Source organism: Nyctibius grandis, chromosome 6 (assembly GCF_013368605.1).
Source record: "Nyctibius grandis isolate bNycGra1 chromosome 6, bNycGra1.pri, whole genome shotgun sequence".
NCBI lineage: Eukaryota > Metazoa > Chordata > Aves > Nyctibiiformes > Nyctibiidae > Nyctibius > Nyctibius grandis.
Window position 1 is genome coordinate 30,281,799 of NC_090663.1, and position 20,324 is coordinate 30,302,122.

At 40.5% G+C, this 20,324-nt stretch overlaps 1 protein-coding gene across 1 annotated transcript in view; it reads left to right on the forward strand.

The window, feature by feature from the left end:
* Nucleotides 1-20,324, forward strand: part of GABRB1 (gamma-aminobutyric acid type A receptor subunit beta1) — a 141,886-nt gene that overhangs the window by 60,766 nt on the left and 60,796 nt on the right. Inside the window, exon 4 of the mRNA XM_068403349.1 lies at nt 12,846-13,066. Within this exon, the coding sequence (XP_068259450.1) occupies nt 12,846-13,066 (221 nt within the window). The remainder of the gene's footprint in view (nt 1-12,845; nt 13,067-20,324) is intronic.

Consider the following 20,324-nt stretch of genomic DNA (forward strand, 5'->3'; position numbering starts at 1 on the left):
CTGCAAAAGCCAAAAGCAAGTTTTCCACAGAAAATTTGCATCAGTGTTGTAAACTCATCAACTATGATGTTAGATTATCATGTAAGCAGCTTAATATTTAAATTATGCAGCTCTTGAAAAATCACATGGGGAAGCTTTTTCTCAAGCTACCTTTTGTAGAAACATCCCAGATGCAAAGCAAATATTTACAGCATGCTTGGTTTGCAGTGACCCAAAGATGACAGAGTTCAGGACAGGGAGGATAGCTGGGACGGTGAGCAGCAGAGTTAGGACTCTGGGCTTTAGGACAGTAGAATTAGGCTTGTTTGGGTAATTACTAAGTAAAATTCCCCAGCAAGCAGTCATCAAGCAGAAAGGGTGGAAGCTGAATTTTAAAGAAAACAAGGAACAATCCACCCCATCATGCAGGAATGAGAGAATTTCAGCAGAAGGCCTGCCTGGCTAAGACAGGAGCTTCTTGATGAACTAAAACACAGAAGAGAGTGTACAGGAGAAGGAAACAAGGCAACAGAACTGGCAAGAAAACCAACAGCAAAGAATTATTTGTTGTTGAACAGGCTGTGAAGGTGAGGAGAGGGAGTTGCCCTCTATGCAAGAAAGCAGCTGGAATACATGGAACTCTGCCTTGGCATGGGTCAGGAGTCAGCCAAGAGTTTGTGGATCAAGATTAGCAGCCAGACCAACATGGGTGCTGTTGTAGTGGGTATCTATCATAGACCTCCTGACCAGGAAGATGTAGATGAGCCCTTCTTCCAACAACTGGAAGAAGCCTTGTGTTCACAGGTCCTGGTCCTCATGGGAGACTTTAACCACTCTGATATCACTCTGTGATATCTGCCAAAAGGATGATACAGCAGGGCTCAGGTAATCTAGGAGACTTATTAAATGCATTTATGACAACTTCCTGGCACAGGTAACCGAGAAGCTACCAGGAAAATGTGCTCTGCTGGACTTCATAGTTACAAGAAGGAAGAACTTGTCTGAGATGTGAAAGTCAAAGGCAGCCTTAGCTGCAGAGACTGTGAGATGGTGGAGTTCGGGATCCTGAGAGTAGGGGAAAGGGCAAAAAGCAGCCCTGGCTTTCAGGAGAGCAGAGGGCTGCCTTTGACATTCATGTCTCAGACAAGTTCTTCCTTGATCTCAAGAAGTCCCTTCCAACCTAAATGATTCTTTGATTCTGTGAAGCATAAAAGTATTGCTTCAAAGCCCAGCTGGACCTGAAAGGAGAAAGAGACAGGGTAACAAGAAAGGCTTTTGTAGGTACATTAACTGCAAAAAGAAGGTAAGGGACAACGTGGGTCAAAAGGTACTTAGGAGTTGACCAATATAATTTCAAGACTCCTGCATACTTCTGTGAAAAATATGCGTGATCAGGGAGGTCTCTGATGATAGGAAAGAAGACAAATGTTATACCCATCTCTAAGAAAGGCAAGAAAGAGGGTCCAAGGAGCTATAAGTCTTACCTCAGGCCCAGTGAGCATGGGTTTATGAAAGGCAAGTCCTGCTTGACTAACCTGATCTCCTTCTGTGACAAGGTGACCTGCTTAGTGGATGAGGAAAAGGCTGTGGATGTTGTTTACCTGGATTTTAGTAAAGCCTTTGACGCTGTTTCCCACAGCAGTCCCCTGGAGAAACTGGCCGCTCACGGCCTGGACAGGCGTACATTTCACTGAGCAAAAACTGGCCAGACAGCCATGCCCAAAGAGTTGTGGTGAATGGAGTTAAATCCAGTTGGCGGCCGGTCACAAGTGGTGTTCCTCAGGGCTCTATGATTCTATAAGACGGCTTGATTTTAGTCAGGCTTTTGACATCTCCCACAGCATTCATATTTGGAAGCTGAGGAATGATGTGCTGGGCAAATGGGCTGTTAGATGCGCTGAAAATTAGCTAGCTGGACTACCAGGGCTCAAAAGGTAGTGATTAATGGCTTGAGGTCAAGGTGGCAGTCAGCAACAAGCAAAACAGTCCACACTGGAGCCAGCACTGTTCAACATCTTCGTAAATGGCACAGAGTGCATCTTTAGGAAGTACATGGATGACTCTGCATTAGGAGAGTGGCTGATAATCAGTGGCAGAGCTTCATTTCAAGTGCCTTTAATAAACTAGAGGATTGGGCTAACAGGAAACTCAGCGTGCAGCAAGAACTACAGATGTCAGCCCCTGTAGCAGGTTTGAAACTGGTTAAGCAGCAGTTGAATACAAGCCACTGAGTGTACTCTCATCATATGTAAAGTAAACTGCATACTAAGCTACACTGGCAGGGTGTGGTTATCACAGAAGAAAGTTGTTTCCCTCCTATATTCTGTAATGGTAAGGCTGCACTTAAAACAGTGTCCCCCATTTCTTTCCTCCTCTGGTTCAAGAGGGATACTGAGAAATTGGAAATTGTCCAGTGGAGAGCTATCAACATGGCCAGGGCCTAGAGCATGTAACCTGTATCAGGAGAGACAGGGGAGCTTGCCTTTCTTAGTCTGGCAAAGAGAAGAGCCATGGGAAAACCTCATGGCAGCCTGCAACTGCCTGAAGGGAAGATGACAGTCAAACCACTCTCAGTAGTGGCAGATGATATAATGAAGGGGAACAACTACTAATTGCACCTTGGGAGGTTCAGAGTGGATGTCAGGAAAGACTTTTTCACCAGAAGGCAGTGCAACACTGGAAGAGGCTGCCCCAAAGAGGTTGTGGAATTTTCGTCCTTGAGGGTCTTCAAGGTTTGCTAGAGAAAGTGATGTCTGACCTGAGACAGGGTTGGTGACCGTCCTGCTTCAAACAGGAGATTGGACTAGAAACTCCCAGAGGACCTTCCAACCAGCATGTCAGTAGTTTTATCATACTATGACAGTGTTACTAATACCCTTAGTGTTATCAACTTCAAGTGCAAAATACTTCCACTTAGAGAGACATTATAAAGCAGAAGTGTCATGATACTCCTCTGTCCCCAGTTCCCAGATACTTTCAAATGAAGGATCCTAATATTTTGTGCTGTATCAGGGAGACAGCCTGACCTTATTATTTATGGGTTAGAATTCTGTAAAGCAGTCAGGATGCCAACAGCATATGGGAAAAATCTCTCGAGTCACATAACAATCTTCATTATCATCACCATTTTACACAGTGCGATTCAAGCATAAGCATCATGAACAATGAAACAAAGTAGTCCTGAGCAATTTAGAACAACAACAACAACAACAACAACAACAAAAAACCCTCAAAAAAAGCCACAAACAAACAAAAAAAACCCCCAAAATCCCAAAACCTGAAACAATAGTTATATACAAAGCAAAAAAGCAACCAACACAACAACAACAAAAAAAAAACACCACCAAAAAAAAAAAAGCAAACCACAACCAGTAAGGTATACACAAGTCTAAAGATCTGGCAGCTAAAGGATTACTGTTTCTATTCCAGGTAGAGCCACTGACTCACTGCATGTCACTTTGACCTCCATCTGCTTCTCTTAAAACTAAAGAAAATTGATACAGCAGAGTGACAAGTGAGAACCAGGCAGGAAGAATCAATTGGATTTCAATCTCCAGACCCACAGAAATAGAAATAACTCCTACCTGATCTGTAGAGAAGTAAATTGGTAGAAACTATATTACATATATATGTATGTTAAGGTATTAAAAAAAAAAAATCAGTAGCTGTTGTTACAAAGTTAGCCCAATCTCATGCTAAGATATAAGTAACTTCCCTCCTACATTGTTCAGCATCTTCTGAAGCCAAGGAGTCTGGCTATGGTTTGCTGTCTTCACTACTGATTTCTAACTCATAAGCTTTGCTTAACATAAGCCCCTGCACAACACAGAATTAAGGGTTGAGTGGCTTTTTCTTTTACTGTACATGCTCAGCTAGCTCATCTTGTGACTCCAATTCATTTTTTACATTACTGACATTCTTGTGCTTGTGTTCTCTTCTACTTTCTGTCCAGTGCTTGTAAGATTTCTGGTACTGTTATCGCTTACACAACAGCGTTGGAGACAAAATTCAGCAAACCTCTCCCATCTGCTCCTAAGCTAGCAATCCGTTCAGCTTCGCCTGCAGCGCTGTGCACTGACACCACGAGGAATTCTTCTGAGCTCTTAGCACCGTGTGTTGTCCTCCTTAGATATTCAGTGCACTTTGTAATGGTCTCATAGTTCACCCCTGCTGAGCTAGCTGGAAGTTACAAAGCAAAAAAAAAAACAACTGTTGTTAGAAAACAGGCTGCTTTCCAATTATCTTGCTTATAGGTAACAAGGGAAGTGTGGTTTAATTAATTCTCTACTCTTCCACAATGTTTTGCCTTTACATGAACTTCAGAGTCCTGCATCCTTCCAACATATCTTTTTCTTAGTTTGCTTTACCCCTCACATCACATTTCATGTTGTAGACCCTCAGAGCTGATCTATGCCCACCTCATTAGGATTCAGTCCTCCGATCAGTAAGGAGCCATCTCCACATAGTCCACACAAGAAACTGGGAAGTACAATTTCCTCCCAAATGCCCCATCCCACTCCTGTGTATTGGTGCTTCCAGTCCAAGCTGACTGAAATGTTATGGAACACAAGTTAAAGCTTGAAAAGTCTTTTCCTTGGAGTGCTTGCTCCACCTGCTTTGCAGAGAGAATGAGGACAGCACTACTTGGGCACAACATCTCAGTCCTCAAATGTCATCCCACCATTCCCTTTCATACCTACATACGAACAGATAAGTTTTTGCACAACTCACAGAAGAATCCTAGAACATCCTCAGCTTCAGCACAAAGCAGGATATAATATCTAGAACACCTTTGCACTGTAGTTGCTAATACCTGGACTTGAACATTAACTGGAGTCCTCAGATACAGACAGACAGTTACAGACCACCTGGATGAGTTGGGTTTGGTTGCGTTTTTTGGCAAAAATTTGCTTTCAGCCACCTCAGAGAGATAAATGTCTAAGAGAAAACATGTTTGTCTCTTATTGCTGTCTACATTTGCTCTTAAAATATGTATCTAGACATGGATTAACATATGTTGATCTGTGGGCTACTTGCCAGTAAGAAGCTTTTCTGTTCCTTTTTTTTCCCCTTCAGTTGTTCTTTATTCAACCCCAGGTGCTCTCACTGGAGCCAAAATATAAAGGACACTTATTTGCTGCCTGTAAAAATATATGCACACGTTGAATACAGTTACTCTACATGCCAGTACACTTGTATTTGTTTACTCCAGCACTCATTACAATGCCATCTTACTTAAGCACATACACCTCCTGTGCCATATTTTTCCTGTTCTCCACCACTCTCCTCTAGCATCTTTATGGCAGTATTACCCTCTATATAGAAAAGCAAAATAGAACAGCATGGGAATAGATATCATTACTTGTTTCCTACAGGTACTAAAAGCAGTTCATTGATCTTTCAGGGAATGTGAATCATACCATGGACATGTTCTGATTCTTATGTCAGCAACTAGCATAGCCACTTAAGACAGACATAGTATTAATTTGCACTGTGAGCAATGTTATACTGATCTATCTCATTGCTACCCCAGACAGTGGGTTATGTGGCTGGAAGTTTGAAGTGCAGCTGGAAGTTTGAAATGGAGCTGGGAATGCTACAGGGGTTTTCAAGCTTTCTTAAAAGAGCTTCCAGCATGCAGTGAGGGTGACAACAAATCTGTAAGCCTACCTTACCTGCTACCTTGCTTTCCTGCTAAGTTTAGCCAAGTCCACTCCTAATCAAAGCAATCCATATTAGTATTTCGTAACATCATCTCTTTTCTTTCAATACAAAGAACAAGTGGCACGTTCAGGCCTCTCAGATTAGCAAAGCTCAAATAAGAGAATAAAAGCAGAGGCCAAGGCAATGGGATATTGATCCAAAGTACAGAAGTGCTTACTCTTCTTCTCCCTGAGAGGCAAAGTAGAACACAACATAAAACTGGGATTTTACCCTCCTTTACGTTAAATAATGCCAAGCCAATGGAACACACCTATCATAACAATCAATTTAAATTGATTGGGGTGTATTAGAAGGGGTGTGGTTAGCAGGTCAAGAGAGGTTCTCCTCCCCCTCTACTCTGCCCTGGTGAGGCTGCATCTGGAATATTGTGTCCAGTTCTGCGCCCCTCAGTTCAAGAAGGACAGGGAACTGCTAGAGAGAGTCCAGCGCAGAGCCACGAAGATGATTAAGGGAGTGGAACATCTCCCTTATGAGGAGAGACTGAGGGAGCTGGGTCTCTTTAGCTTAGAGAAGAGGAGACTGAGGGGTGACCTCATTAATGTTTATAAATATGTAAAGGGCAAGTGTCATGAGGATGGAGCCAGGCTCTTCTCAGTGACATCCCTTGACAGGACAAGGGGCAATGGGTGCAAGCTGGAACACAGGAGGTTCCACATAAATATGAGGAAAAACTTCTTTACGGTGAGGGTAACCGAACACTGGAACAGGCTGCCCAGAGAGGTTGTGGAGTCTCCTTCTCTGAAGACATTCAAAACCCGCCGGACTAGTTCCTGTGTGATATGGTCTAGGTAATCCTGCTCCGGCAGGGGGATTGGACTAGATGATCTTTCGAGGTCCCTTCCAATCCCTAACATTCTGTGATTCTGTGAAATACCAGAAGCAGTAACAAATACTTCTGCTAAGTATTATTACTAAAACACTGAACAAAATGCAACAAAATACACAGTCTGCTGATGTAACTGAGAAACATTCTGCCTTTTGGTTTGCTTTTTCAGTAATGATTGAAGACATCGGATATAATTCTAATCCCATTGCAGTTAAGGGGACTTCTGCCTTGACTGCAAAGAGTAGTATTGGATCCCAATACAGTAATGATGAGCAACTTAATTTCCAACGTGCTACTCTTATAATGAGTCTGATCTTGTTCCTGACTGTGCTTTGAGCAATAAAGAGCATCATCATTACAGCTATGCAGACTCCTGCCAGTTCACCGCTTCTTTCTGTAAGACACAGCTGTGATGCCACATACTTAATTTAATCGTGAAGTTATAAATGCCAACAACGTTTATGAAACGTTTCTCTGGAGAATTGTCAGCACATCTGAAAAATGAAAAACTTCACTAGCAACTAGAGCTACCAACTGGAACAAATGAAATAACAATACCTTGCACAGCTTTTTCTTTTACAGAAATCTCACATCGACAAATGATTTGCTATGTTCCAACAGAAAATGTGATTTCTGCAAAACTGAAGCTTGCTGTGGAAAAATTCTGATCCCGTTAAAAAAACTAAACGGCTTCTCTCAGGAAACCAGAAGGCTTTTGTTCTATTGTTCTGGAGTCAATGGAGCTTCCTATCTTGTTTCCCCTGACAGAAGCATAGTTCACAAGAACCACAGCCTCCTGTGAACCGTGCCAGTGCACTGAATAATTTGAGTACATGCTCCTTCCCCCCTCCTCCCTTTGGACAGAGGAGGGGAACTGGGTAACATACGCTGCATCAGTCTTCACTGAGAACAAAACCAAAAGAAACACTGAACTATGTCCTTAGAAAGAAAGGCAAATTCAATTGATCCACTAGTGTGCACATCCCTAACTCCCTGGCTTCCTTGCTTGGCTGGACTGCAGACTTAATGAAGAGATGTAGCTGCCCTGACATTTTTAGAGAAGACCATGAGTACAACCAGTATTTTCTTCCTCCATAATTTCAGTTAAAACATTTTCCCCTGATTTCTGCGCAGTATCTGGAATTGAGCACCAAGTATATATGGGAAATTATACAGGATTTAAACAAACAAACAAAAAAAAAGAAAAAAAACCAACACAAAGCACACCAAAAAAAAAACCCACATCACCGTTTGCATTCTCTTATCTTAAAATAGCTCTTTGCAGGTGAAGGTATAGATCTTCCCTAGGATTTCCAAGATAGGACAGCTAACTGTTGCTAAACAAACACTAACAGCTTCTTCTGATGCATCAGCATGCTTGCAACATACAAATGAGTGTGCTTTTTTGCAATTTGCAAATTCAGCACTTACCATTGTCTGAAAACTCTGCCCTTCCCATTCTTGTTAGTATCAGATAAACACGGAAAGTAATCTTTCCAATTAATAACAGCTTGCAGTCACAGCAGGATTTACATATACTTCTGTTCTACATTTATGGCCTTACTGCAGTCAATATTAGTATTCTGATCATCACTCCATATTTAAATTGAATTTCAGTTATGTTTGTCTTGATTAAGTTATACTATATTTGAATTGCATTGCATCTCATTTTCTGTGATGCTGCCAGGTATTTGATTATTGGATGGTTCCCAAGGATATAATTTAAATTTAAGATCCTTTGGCTGTACAGTATGCATCCCACAACTATCAATATACACTGTTATCTATTAAAAGCATGACATTGATGTGTTTCATGTATTTGTTTTGCTGCACAGTGGCTTCATGTGCAAACTCATCTAGAGATCTAACATTTGATATTGAATTGACCTAGAACAGCTAAATATTCACAAAATATTCTTCCATTTACTAACTTTTGCTAAGAACTGCATCCATATTGTTAATTTTTAGCTGGTAAGACTTTTGGAGTGTGCATTGGTATTCGGTTATTACTTAAAAGTATCACAATGTGCTAAGCTGTTTTTCAATACATGAAATGATTACAGAGCTTAGATTGAGGCCACCTTGGAAAGAGGAAAAAAAAAAACAACACAAAAGGTCTTTTAGATCACAAGGCTGAACACTGCAAGTTAAAAGATCCCCTGTTTTCCCCTTAGAACATATACGTCCAGAATTTGTGAAAGACGAAGCAACTGCCAGTACAGCAGACATGTAAACTCATCTTTTATTCCACCAGAGTCCATAATTCAACTGATAAGCATAGTGAAGTACCAGTTCTGTGCCTCCCACAAGGTTAGATTATAATATAACAATGTATTCCACATTATATTGTGCTGTGCTGAATTGGTAAACCACACAGTGGGAATTACCAGCAAGTCCAAATCATTTAGCTATTTTAATGCATTGCCACTGGTTTCAGAGAGCTACAGAGGTTTATCTAGAAAGAAAAAATCCATTATTGCCCTTACATCATCTATACATATTGCACAAAAAAGATTAGGGAACCAAAAAAATAGAAATAAAAAGGAAACTTAGTATTGTATGGGAACTCTCCAGACTAATACTTACTGGAACTATGAATTGTTCTTCTACCTTCAAGTACAATGTGCATCAGTGGTCCATTCATTTTCTTTACTACAAGAAATTTATATTACCCAAGTGAACTGTGACGCTTGGTGCCAATATTTATTTATGAGGCTGCTTAAATTCAGATTAAGAAATAATTTGCCGTTTTGATTAAACTAGGCTAGTTTCTCTTACTCACATTTTCACAGAATCTGTCTTACCTAGGACTAGCATGTATTTGTCTTAGCAACCTAATGCACCTTATTAAAACACTGTTTGACACACAGATTGACTTATGTGTTATAGTACACATCTATACACGCTCACTTACATATTTCCAGTTTGAGACAAAGAAATAAGAAATTTGCACAGTTACTAAGAAAGGAAAATAACCCCATCTCAGTCTAACAAATCAGAATTCATCACATTAAAAAAAAAAAAAAAAATCAGTCACATCAGAACAACTTTATCATTGGTGCTCAGACATCTACCACTAGGACATTTACTATGCCCTGGAAAAGAAGGGAGGCACTTATGGAAAGCATAGACAGTTCAATTAAATCTACTAATATCATGATTTTTCAGCAGCATTACAGCTTTTTCCTTTATTATAGGAAGTAGAGTTAGGCAAAAAACATTCAGTGTGTTTCTAAAAAAAAAAAGTGAAATATTTTTTAAAACAAATCGTTTAAAAGAACAGTTATCTGCAGAAACAGATTCTCTATTTTAATTTTACATTGGGCCCTGCTTTTTTAACTCATGCTTAGAAATTCTTAAATACAAAAGTTAGTGATTTATTTTCATATCTAGACTGATGCTTGAGAAGCTGTCATAAAACGCTGAAAAAATTCTGCAGCCAATTACCACTATAGATATGAAAGATTCAGAAATTTTTTATAAAGTCTAGAGCTTGAAACCACAAAATCCCCAGCAAATTTAACAGGGTAGAAGGCAAGTAGTCATTAAAACCACACTTTACTCACACCACTGTAAAAGATAAAAAATAATGCAGAAACCTCCAAGATGTGGCTAGCCATGTGGTTTGCCAGCCTCTCATTCTTCACCGATGGAATAAGAGAAAGGCAAGGCTGTATTCCATTAAAAAAAAATTAGAAAGTGTGTAACTATATAATTTGGGTTATTATAGCTCAGATATCATTTGCTTTTCATTAAAATAACCTTTAACTATGCTTTTTAAAATAAGACTTACAGCAACAGACATACAACTCTTCATTTTCCTTATTGAAATATTGAATGAGTAACACCCCCACATTCTAGGGAATGGAAAAAAATAGATAATTCTTTCTGAGTTAAGAAACAGTGAGATTCCTTTAGGGGGAAGCTCAGATTTTTTCTCCCCATTAACACTTGTTGGCTTGCCACATGCTTCTATATAGTACAGCACAATTGCAGGGCAGAGGATCACTTTCTCTACTGTAGTGTTACCAACAGCAGTATTCTGTATATAGCATAGCTGGATGAAATAAAATTTCTAAAGCAGACTATGATGCTAAAAACAGCAACTCATTTTCTTCTTGTAGCCATAACCAAGAGACAGAAGTTGGTTTTTTTTTCCCCCCACTTGATCACATCCTTTAAGATCTGTTTTAGCTTATCTTGGCTATTTTTCTCTCTTGGTTGAGCTTTGAGAACCAACACACAGGCACCACTCTCAGTTGTTAGTTTTTTTCCAGGGTGGCATGACAGTTCTACAAAAACAGCTATAAGACCTACTGAAAATATAAAGGAAAGCAGGAAGAAAAAAAGATAATTATATATAATTGGAATTTCTGTTCCATCTGTACTGAAGACAGCATAGGCTTTGCCAAATCAGGCAGAAGATCTACAGGATGCCAAGTGAAGCACTGAGCACTAAGGATTTAACTTGTATCAGCCATGTATGAAACCTTTTCTACCTAAAGTTACTTGAAATAGGACAGGCTAGAAAACAGATACAACATATAAAAACTGCACCAGAACAGGGATTTTTTTTTTTTTTTTTCCTCATCCAATTCCCATCTGGTCTCTGGGTCTGTATATGCATAAGAGGAACAAAGAGCAGGGATTTAACTTCCTGCTTCTAACCCAACTCTATTCAAATTGTACATTCAAACACTTGCCTCCTTGGGGTTCATGCTTCTCCATAGCACTATTTAAATTATAAATCACCTATTCAGCAGAGCACAGCATAGACCCCACTGCATTACTTTGTAGTTCCAGGCTTGACTGGCATGCTCAGAAAAGCCAAAGCAGCTGTCCTGACCTCCTCCTAGTTACTTGGGCCAGGAAAAAAAGTTATGCCTTTGGCATACCACCTCTTGGCTCTGTCATGGGTAACCATCATCTTGGAGGCCTGGAAAAGGGCATATCTACAAAATCCTTGCAAATCGGTGCTCTGAATGGATGTAATTGTCCTATTGTATATGACCGCTGATCATCAAGTCCTGGCATTTCCATCATACAAAAGAGCTACTACAGGCCCAAGGCAAGCAAGAACAATAATTTCATTAACTTATTTTACTGATGATAAGTCTATAGTCTATAGCTCTGCTACATGCAACGTTTCAGGCAAAAAGCCTTTTTGAAAGGTAATAACTCTGCTTTGATTTCATGGCAATGATGCTGTCTTAAGCCACTGGAGATGAAGAACACAAATCACATCAGACAGCTTTTATGCTATTTCTTCAAAAATTAAGAGTCCAGGCTAGGATTTATGAGGGTGACAGAGGTAAGGCTTTCCCTCACATATAAGAAAATCTTACCCTGACCAATTTTTTCAATAATACTTGTAATTTTGCTGCACTTTTACCGTAAAAATGTGTGACAAAATGACCTGTCACTTGAAAAGGGGGCTGGGGGAGCAGATGAGGAAGAGAAAACTAGTAGTCCACACACTGCGGTTCCAGTCATCTTTTAAGAACCCCATCAGCTACAAAGTACATGGGCTTTTCCACTTTAAAAAACTGACTACGTTTAAAATCACCAAATTCCCAAAAAGGCAGACACGAGAGAGTAAATCAGACCAGAAGCCTTTTAGAACAATTTTTTTTCAGACTGAATGAATGCTGAAGCACTGCATAAATGATATTTCACCTAAGCTACAATGTGACAGTCAAGAGATGTTAATTTGCTATGCAGTAATATCTGATTGCCAAGGACAGAGACCACTGCATTCCCCGGGCTGAGGTGAGGTGTACCCGGCTGTCTACGGTCATTGCATCTGGCAGCTCCAGCAGGTGCAGATGGGAAGTTGTCCATTATACGTTCTGAGGTCGTATTTGCTCTTTCTCGGGAGGTCTAGGGACTGCTGGCCTTTCTGGATTGTGGGGGAATCTTTCAGGATGAAGGGACGGAATATCTAAAGAATGTCCTCAATGGTATGCAATGCTATTTGGCTGAGGTCAGCTAAACCCTGCTCTTTTCACATTAAAAAAAAATATCAAAAAACGTTCAAGTGTGATCAACAGACTGGAAACCCAAATGTACCATGTATTCCCTCTGGTTCAAGAGGTTTTGAAAGCCTGTGGCAGTCACTGCCGTTGGTGAGTAGTATGAATTTCGACGTTAACACAAACAGGCCAAGACTTGTGATCATGGTTAATGACAACATCTTAACTATCCTTAAACTTCCTATTGCTACTGATACTCAGTTACTGAGAGTTATCTAAAAATAAACTTATGTTAAGTTAATCAGTATGCAAAATACAAAAATCCCTTCTTATTTCTTTCCTAGGACTACACCCTGACCATGTACTTTCAGCAGTCCTGGAGGGATAAAAGGCTCTCTTATTCTGGAATACCTTTAAACCTAACTCTGGACAACAGAGTGGCTGACCAGCTCTGGGTGCCAGACACGTATTTCCAAAACGACAAGAAGTCATTTGTCCATGGAGTGACAGTGAAAAACCGAATGATTCGACTCCATCCAGATGGGACAGTCCTTTATGGCCTACGGTACGTTGGGTTTTTTAATGAGCGATATGGCTGTCCTGGCATAATGCAGGTTGTGATTGGTAAGTGCAGGTAGTACCAGTACTGCTCTCCTCTCCTTTTTCCTGGTTTCTCAGTGCAGCTTTATGAGTCGGCAAATACTCCATCTAGACCACCTCAACTCACCCAAGAATTTTCCCCAAGGCATCAAAACTACCTTTAATAGCTATAGCCATAACTAACAAAGCCTAATGCCTCTGTTTCTTTCAGCTCTTGTGAGCATGTTATTGCTACTGATGAGTTCTTTATTATGGTTCTCAATAATATGGTAATCAATCACAGCTTAGACAAATGCTTCCTTCCTTCTGAAATTTCTCCAGCAGTTCTTTAGAACCATGTAAAATATAAAATTGGGAGTCATCTGAAGAAATATGACCAACTTTTGGTAGGGAATAAAAAGAAGACATTTGTAAATTTACGTTAATTATTTACAGATTATCTATATGTCCGAGTACAGGTTTTCTTTAATCTGCCTTAGTTTATCACTGCCTCTTCACACCACAACTACTTCTTCATACAGTGCAACCTATATTCACCCCTTTAGATAAAACTATATTCTAAAATCTGAACAGGCACAATCTAATGATAAGGTATACAAATGTCAAACTGAAATAATTTGTTGAGATTGCTGCAGAGCCTGAGTAGGCTTTGCATTATTTTTGAAGTTAAGGTAGCTTTACTTGGAAAACATCACCTACCTGAAACAACCTTTGATCACTGTTATCATTCACCAGTGAAAATAATGTCTGGAGAACATAAGCCTGAAAGCATACTTCAGTTAATCAGAAAAAAAGTCATAAAGATAAAACCTAGCTGAAATACCTCAAAATTGTACCTAAGATAGGACTGGAAAAAAAAAACCAAACTGTTGCAGCAATCCAAAATGAAAATAATATTTGGGGAAAGATAACTCAGAGCTTACTGAAAATAAAGGTTTGAAATTACATCTTAGCCTTTTAAATAACCTTTTAAAAGGCAACACTACCCATGCACTCAAAGAAAGCCTTCCAACTCATCAATTCAAGCTTCAAAAGAAACAAAAAATAATTTTCAAATTATTATTTTGGTTCATCATAAATTTTCTTTTGAACTTGGCAGATTCACAGGCAGTGCATCGGTTGCTACCAATGACCAGACAGGCATTTTGATACAGCCAGATCTGTTCTGGTATGAAAAAAACACTACTTCAGTAGTGAAAAAGAAAACAAGGAACCAATGAGTAAATAGCTGATAAGACTACAGGCTGTCATTATCGTCTGCTAAACAGAGCATTTGAAAAATACATCTTTCCCATTGCCTTCAGATCTCCTACAGTTCCTTTTAATCAAACTGACTCCTGAAATGAGCTTAGCAGGGCAGTTATCATTAGAGGACTTTTTGGCCTGAGAACTTCTCAATTTTTTTTTTTTTTTAAGACCAGGAACTAAGTTTATTTACATTCCAGGATTTGCACAGTGGCAAGAATGTCCATTAGAGCCACGTAGTCCCTCACAACCAGTTATATACAAAATAAACTACACCTAGAAATGTTTGCCATGCACGTGCTTCCACACACATACCATACATCTGGTATCAATAACTGTCTTCTGCAGAAATAGCAAAAGAAGCTGTGACACATCTGGTGAACCTGCTGCAAGTCCTCTCATGTGCTTCATCCACAAAGCACCAGTCTGGCCGAGAAGCTGTGACCTTGCCCGAGCATAATGCCTGTGCTCTTCCTCTCAAAGGTGCTCGGGCAAACCTCCAGTGCAACAGCAAAGATGGTCACCTTCACATAACAAGGTTGCTAGTTCATATGATTAAATAACCATTCACATTTGAATAGTTAAGCAGCAGCTCTGCAACTTAATACACCACCCAATACCTCACTGCTTTCAGTAGGAAAACCAAACAAAACCAAAACAAACCCAAATAAACAGAAAAAAAACACACTAATATAAAGGGCAACCTATATTTCACATGCTTGCACTCTAATACTGGGTGATTCCCTTCTTCTCCCTCACCCCTGCCTCATGCCCGTAATGCACGCTGGCACAGGGGCAGCCTGGGGCTCTCCCAGGCTTCTGGGCTTCCATGCCTTCTCACCCCAGAGGAGGCAGCAGGGGCTCAGGGTGCAGGAGGGCCAAATATTGCCAGATGTGCCCATCTCCACCAACAGCTTTGTCATCACAAACCACACGCAGAAAGAGATGTTCAGTTATAGGGTCTTTTTCACAGCTCAAGCTGATGTGTCATGTTTTCTCCAAGGACAAGTCAGCTGTTTAGACACATCTGGTGAGCAGACTTTGGTCTGCTAGTTGCCAGTGAAAATACATGTAGTGTCCCCATCCCGCAAGAAAGATCTGATCGAAAACAAAGATAGCAAATGAGCAGAACAAAGAATGAAGTTACGGGACACTGAAACAGGTTTCATGCAACAGGCAGCAATTATTGCATTAAGTTTGCGTCTATTAGTGGTCACTTTCCTCATGGTAATAAATATGCTTCTGTCAGCCTATAGATTACCTTTAGATCATACAAACAGCAATTTCTTCAAATACCAGATAACACATATGCCACATAGGAAATAAAACACGAGAAAACACTGCAGCATTGCCCATTAGAAATTTGAGCACAGCTCCAATCTTAAGTGTCACTAGTAGAGAAGAAACTTTGCAACATACTAGCTTGCATTTAGTTTCTATGCAGTAGACGTAAAGACAATATCACCAAACCTCTCACAGAGGTGCTGTGACCTGTGAGTTTCGCTTTCCTTACTGAAGACAGAGCATTGCTCTAGCGTGACTTGAGCAAGACAGATAATGCCAATTACGCTGCAGATCATGGTCTGAGTTCCCAAAAAATTGGACAGGGCCTTAGACCATCTCTCAAGGATGATTTAAATGCTTGCTTTCCCCCATGCCTCCTATTCCCCATGCAAATTTTCTATTTTCAGTGCAGAGTTAAATGTTTCTTTTGCAGACTCAGAAAAGAAATTTTACTTGCTTCTTTAAACAGGAATTGGAACAATCACAGCAGCTCTAAATAACCTGCCTTTCTTGCATCCACGTACCCAGCAGTTTGGCATTGATGCAATGTTCAGTCTCAGTGGAGTTGAGGAAAAATAAAACAGGGTTAATCGTCTGGCTTTACAGATGAATAAACAAGAAAAATGGGCACTGAATACACTGGGCTGGTTTTAGATCATATAACAAAGCATTATCACTTCAGTATGTCTCCATTATAGTATTATTGCTATGATAAAAAAAAGTCCCTTTCACTATTTTTTCCAGTAACTTTCAGCTGCTATATCCCCAGAGTTTAAAGAACAATGTGTGCATATAAACGTGTACAGACACAGAATACTCCTAAATCTTCTGCCCTCTAAAATTGTGCATTCCTGTTATGTCTTATTGCAAATGCCCCTTCTCTTAATTACTCACAGTAGTGAATAATGCGTAACATTACTAACCAAATAACTCATCCTATTGCCCAAGCAACTAAACACACATAAACATATTTAGTTCAACAAGGCCAAGTGCAAGGTCCTGCACATGGGTCGGGGCAATCCCAAGCACAAATATAGGCTGGGCGGGGAATGGATTGAGAGCAGCCCTGAGGAGAAGGACTTGGGGTTGATGGTTGACGAGAAGCTCAACGTGAGCCGGCAATGTGCACTTGCAGCCCAGAAGGCCAACCGTATCCTGGGCTGCATCAAAAGCAGCATGGCCAGCAGGTCAAGGGAAGTGATTCTGCCCCTCTACTCTGCTCTCGTGAGACCCCACCTGCAGTGCTGCGTCCAACATAAGAAGGACATGAAGCTGTTGGAGTGAGTCCAGAGGAGGGCCACGAAGATGAGAGGGCTGGAGCACCTCTCTTATGAAGACAGGCTGAGAGGGTTGGGGCTGTTCAGCCTGGAGAAGAAAAGGCTCCGGGGAGACCTCATAGCAGCCTTCCAGTACCTGAAGGGGGCTTAACAGGAAAGCTGGAGAGGGACTTTTTGCAAGAGCATGTAGTGATAGGACGAGGGGTAACGGTTTTAAACTGAAAGAGGGTGAATTTAGATTAGATATTAGGAAGAAATTCTTTCCTGTGAGGATGGTGAGACACTGGAACAAGTTGCCCAGAGAAGTTGTGGATGCCCCCTCCCTGGCAGTGTTTAAGGTCAGGTTGGATGGGGCTTTGAGCAATCTGGTCTAGTGGAAGGTGTCCCTGCCCGTGGCAGGGGGATTGGAACTAGATGATCTTTAAGGTCCCTTCCAACCCAAACCATTCTATGATATTTAACTCCATGTTAATATTTCCACTGAATTACATTTCAAATATGCCAGGGAAGTTGAGTGTCAAGTATTATGTACCTGAAGTGCATGATTCTTCAGTTCCTACCAAGTACTCCCACCAGCAGCTATTATTATTTTCTGTGGTGTAGCCACCTTCTTCCTAAGAGAAAGAAAAAAATCCCTTTGAGTCAATGTGCAAACCTGCAGCACTGTGAGGCTGGTGTCTGAGACAGCTCTAGCCTGGTCCTAGTACAGCTTGTAAAATACTGCATTCTTCTTTACTTTTTTTTCCCCCCACTTTTAACAGATCATCAGATCCCATTAGCTGTAACCCCTTCAGCTCTAGCAGCATGTCTAATTACTTTTATTGCCTTTTCAGGCAAGATTCTCTAGAAATCTCTCCCAAAGCTCTAGATTCTGAAACCAATACATGCTGCTGTTCCTTTTTCTTGTCCTTTCTCTCTCTTTCCTGGGTAAGATAGTAGGGATGTAATCTGTCTTTAAGATATTTAAGGAAACATTATTAATTTATTGTACTGAATTCCATATTCAAATTCTTGTCATGATGTCAAGAATAGAAGCTCTGATTTAAATCGTCCTTTGCTAGTATTTTTATGTCACCTCTTAATTCTTCTCAGCACTTGAGTAGGAGAACAATGACATCTTATTGCTTCTGAGACATCTGTTCTGTTATGACATTGCCTCAAAATAAACATCAGTGTAATTTCACCTGGTGTGGTGAAAGAAGCATATCCTTCAAAAGTACGAGTTGTTAAGAAGTGCACTATACCTTCAGTGATACCTTTATACAGATTTCCCTCCCTTATGATGTTCAGACACAAACACATCTTTCATTAGAGCAGGTCTTTATTTTAAGGCAGGGGGATTGAGCATATTGCAACAAATATGCGAAGGTCTAGCTTGGAGCACTGACAACCTTTGGTTTTAGTGAGACCATGCGTTGTTATACTGCTGCAGCAGAGGATGCCACTTTGCTAGGCACTGTGAGGGGGGCAGGGAGGAAGGATGATCTTTGCCTTCAATGTAAGGACTTACTTCACCACTTCTTACACAAAGAAGGTCTTCTGTAATGTAAGCACTGTCAGACACATCCATCTACCTCCAACCAATTCACAAATACCAGTTGACTCATACAATGTTGAATTTACTAACCACTTATTCATGCAATATCCATGGAAGTCCATCTAGCATATCCTAAACATGGAATACAAGAAAAGCTGTATTTAAATGCAGAACGGTTTGGTTTTAAATATAATCTTAAATGTAAATTCAAGTATAAACTTCCCTTCTTGACTGTCTCTATTTTGGTGATACTGAGAGTTACTGAAGAAATCACTTAAGAAAAGACTGGACATGGCACTTAGTGCCATGGTCCAGTTGACAGGGTGCTGTCAGGACAACGGTTGGACTCGATGGTCTCTTCCAACCTGGTTGATTCTGTGATTCTGTGGAATTGGCTAGCCAGGAGCTCACATCTTTTAGTGCAGTGAAATTTCACTGCTTTATATACTGGTTTTGTATTACCATGATTTGGGGCTATGGAGTTTTGGTTTTCCTCCAAACACCTTCATGGGTTTGATTAAAGAGTCAGTTACTGCGTACTTTTGAGGACATCCCATCCTGGCCACAAGCAGCCTACTTATGCTGGTACTCAATAGATTGTCCTCACCTGTGTTACTGAACAGCTCCAGCCCAAAAAAAATGGCTGCAATCCTTCTAAATGATAAAAAACTATGTCATCTAACTGAAATAAAAAGCTTCTTTTTATTTCACTCTACAGAAAAATACAGAGCAACTTATAAAGCATTCTTTTATCAGGAGACAGAGTAGCTTTGAAAATGATACAAAAAGCTATTTCTTCCATGTGTCACTGTCAAAAGATTGAGCAGTGGGCATCTTTAAAAAAAAAAAAAAAAAAAAAGAAGTGTTATACTAGAGTAAAGAATCCAAGGAAGAGCAAGACATTAGATCACAGCTGACACAGAAAACTTTACTTTCTCCTACTTAGTGTCTTCACACGCAGTTACCTGGTATTAAGGCTCACAAGAACTGATTGGAACTTCCTCTGTATTTTTGAAACCTGAAGATACAAAAGAACTTTGCAAAAACAAGTCAATCAAATATTTGTCATTCCTTCCACCTCCCAAAACATTTCAGTCTCTAAGGGTCAGTTTTCAGGATTCACAAGCAAATCAATACATTCCTCAATGTACAGCTATTAGCAAGGGGTAGGGGTGAGGGGGGCAGTTCACGTGTGCATTGTGGATGCCAGTTCAGCCTGCCACAGGTCATACAGGGCCTGCTGCAAACTTTCTTCCAACAGACTATCCTTAAACAAGCAAACGTGCCTGATGGGCAGCCAGCTTGGCCCCTAATCACAGGAGATGCACTGCTAGGAGCATTTGTTTAAGTCAGGAGCAAAAAAAGGAGAGGAAGAGGACACAGCAGACTGATCCTGAGGCAGATGGATTTTCCTCTTTGATCCTCCCGCTGCTTGCAGACTGTTCAAATTGTCTGTGCTCCTCTATAAAACCTACTGTCATCTCCCCATCCTTGGACACAACCCAATTCTTGGGCACGGCACAGCTGGTGCAAGGAGATGAGTGAGCAATGACCAGTACCTAAACTCATGGGGAGAAAGCAGTTGGCACCAACAGTCTATGCACAGAAGACAGCATGCATGGCCAAAATACAGCTGTATTTATTAACCAGTCTTCAGTAGCTGTAGGACAAAGGGCTACTCCTTACTCTTGGCAGTTACCAGAGGGAAAAAAAGCAAAGTTCATTTATGCTCTCTCGTGTTTATAAAGTCGTAACAGAGAACATCTATATTTGCCTGGGAGCTGCAGTGCCATCAATATGCTATGTTGCCATAAGCTAAAAATGCATTTTCATGATCATTCTTACCATGGTTAATTTGGCAAAACTGGTTAATTTGACAC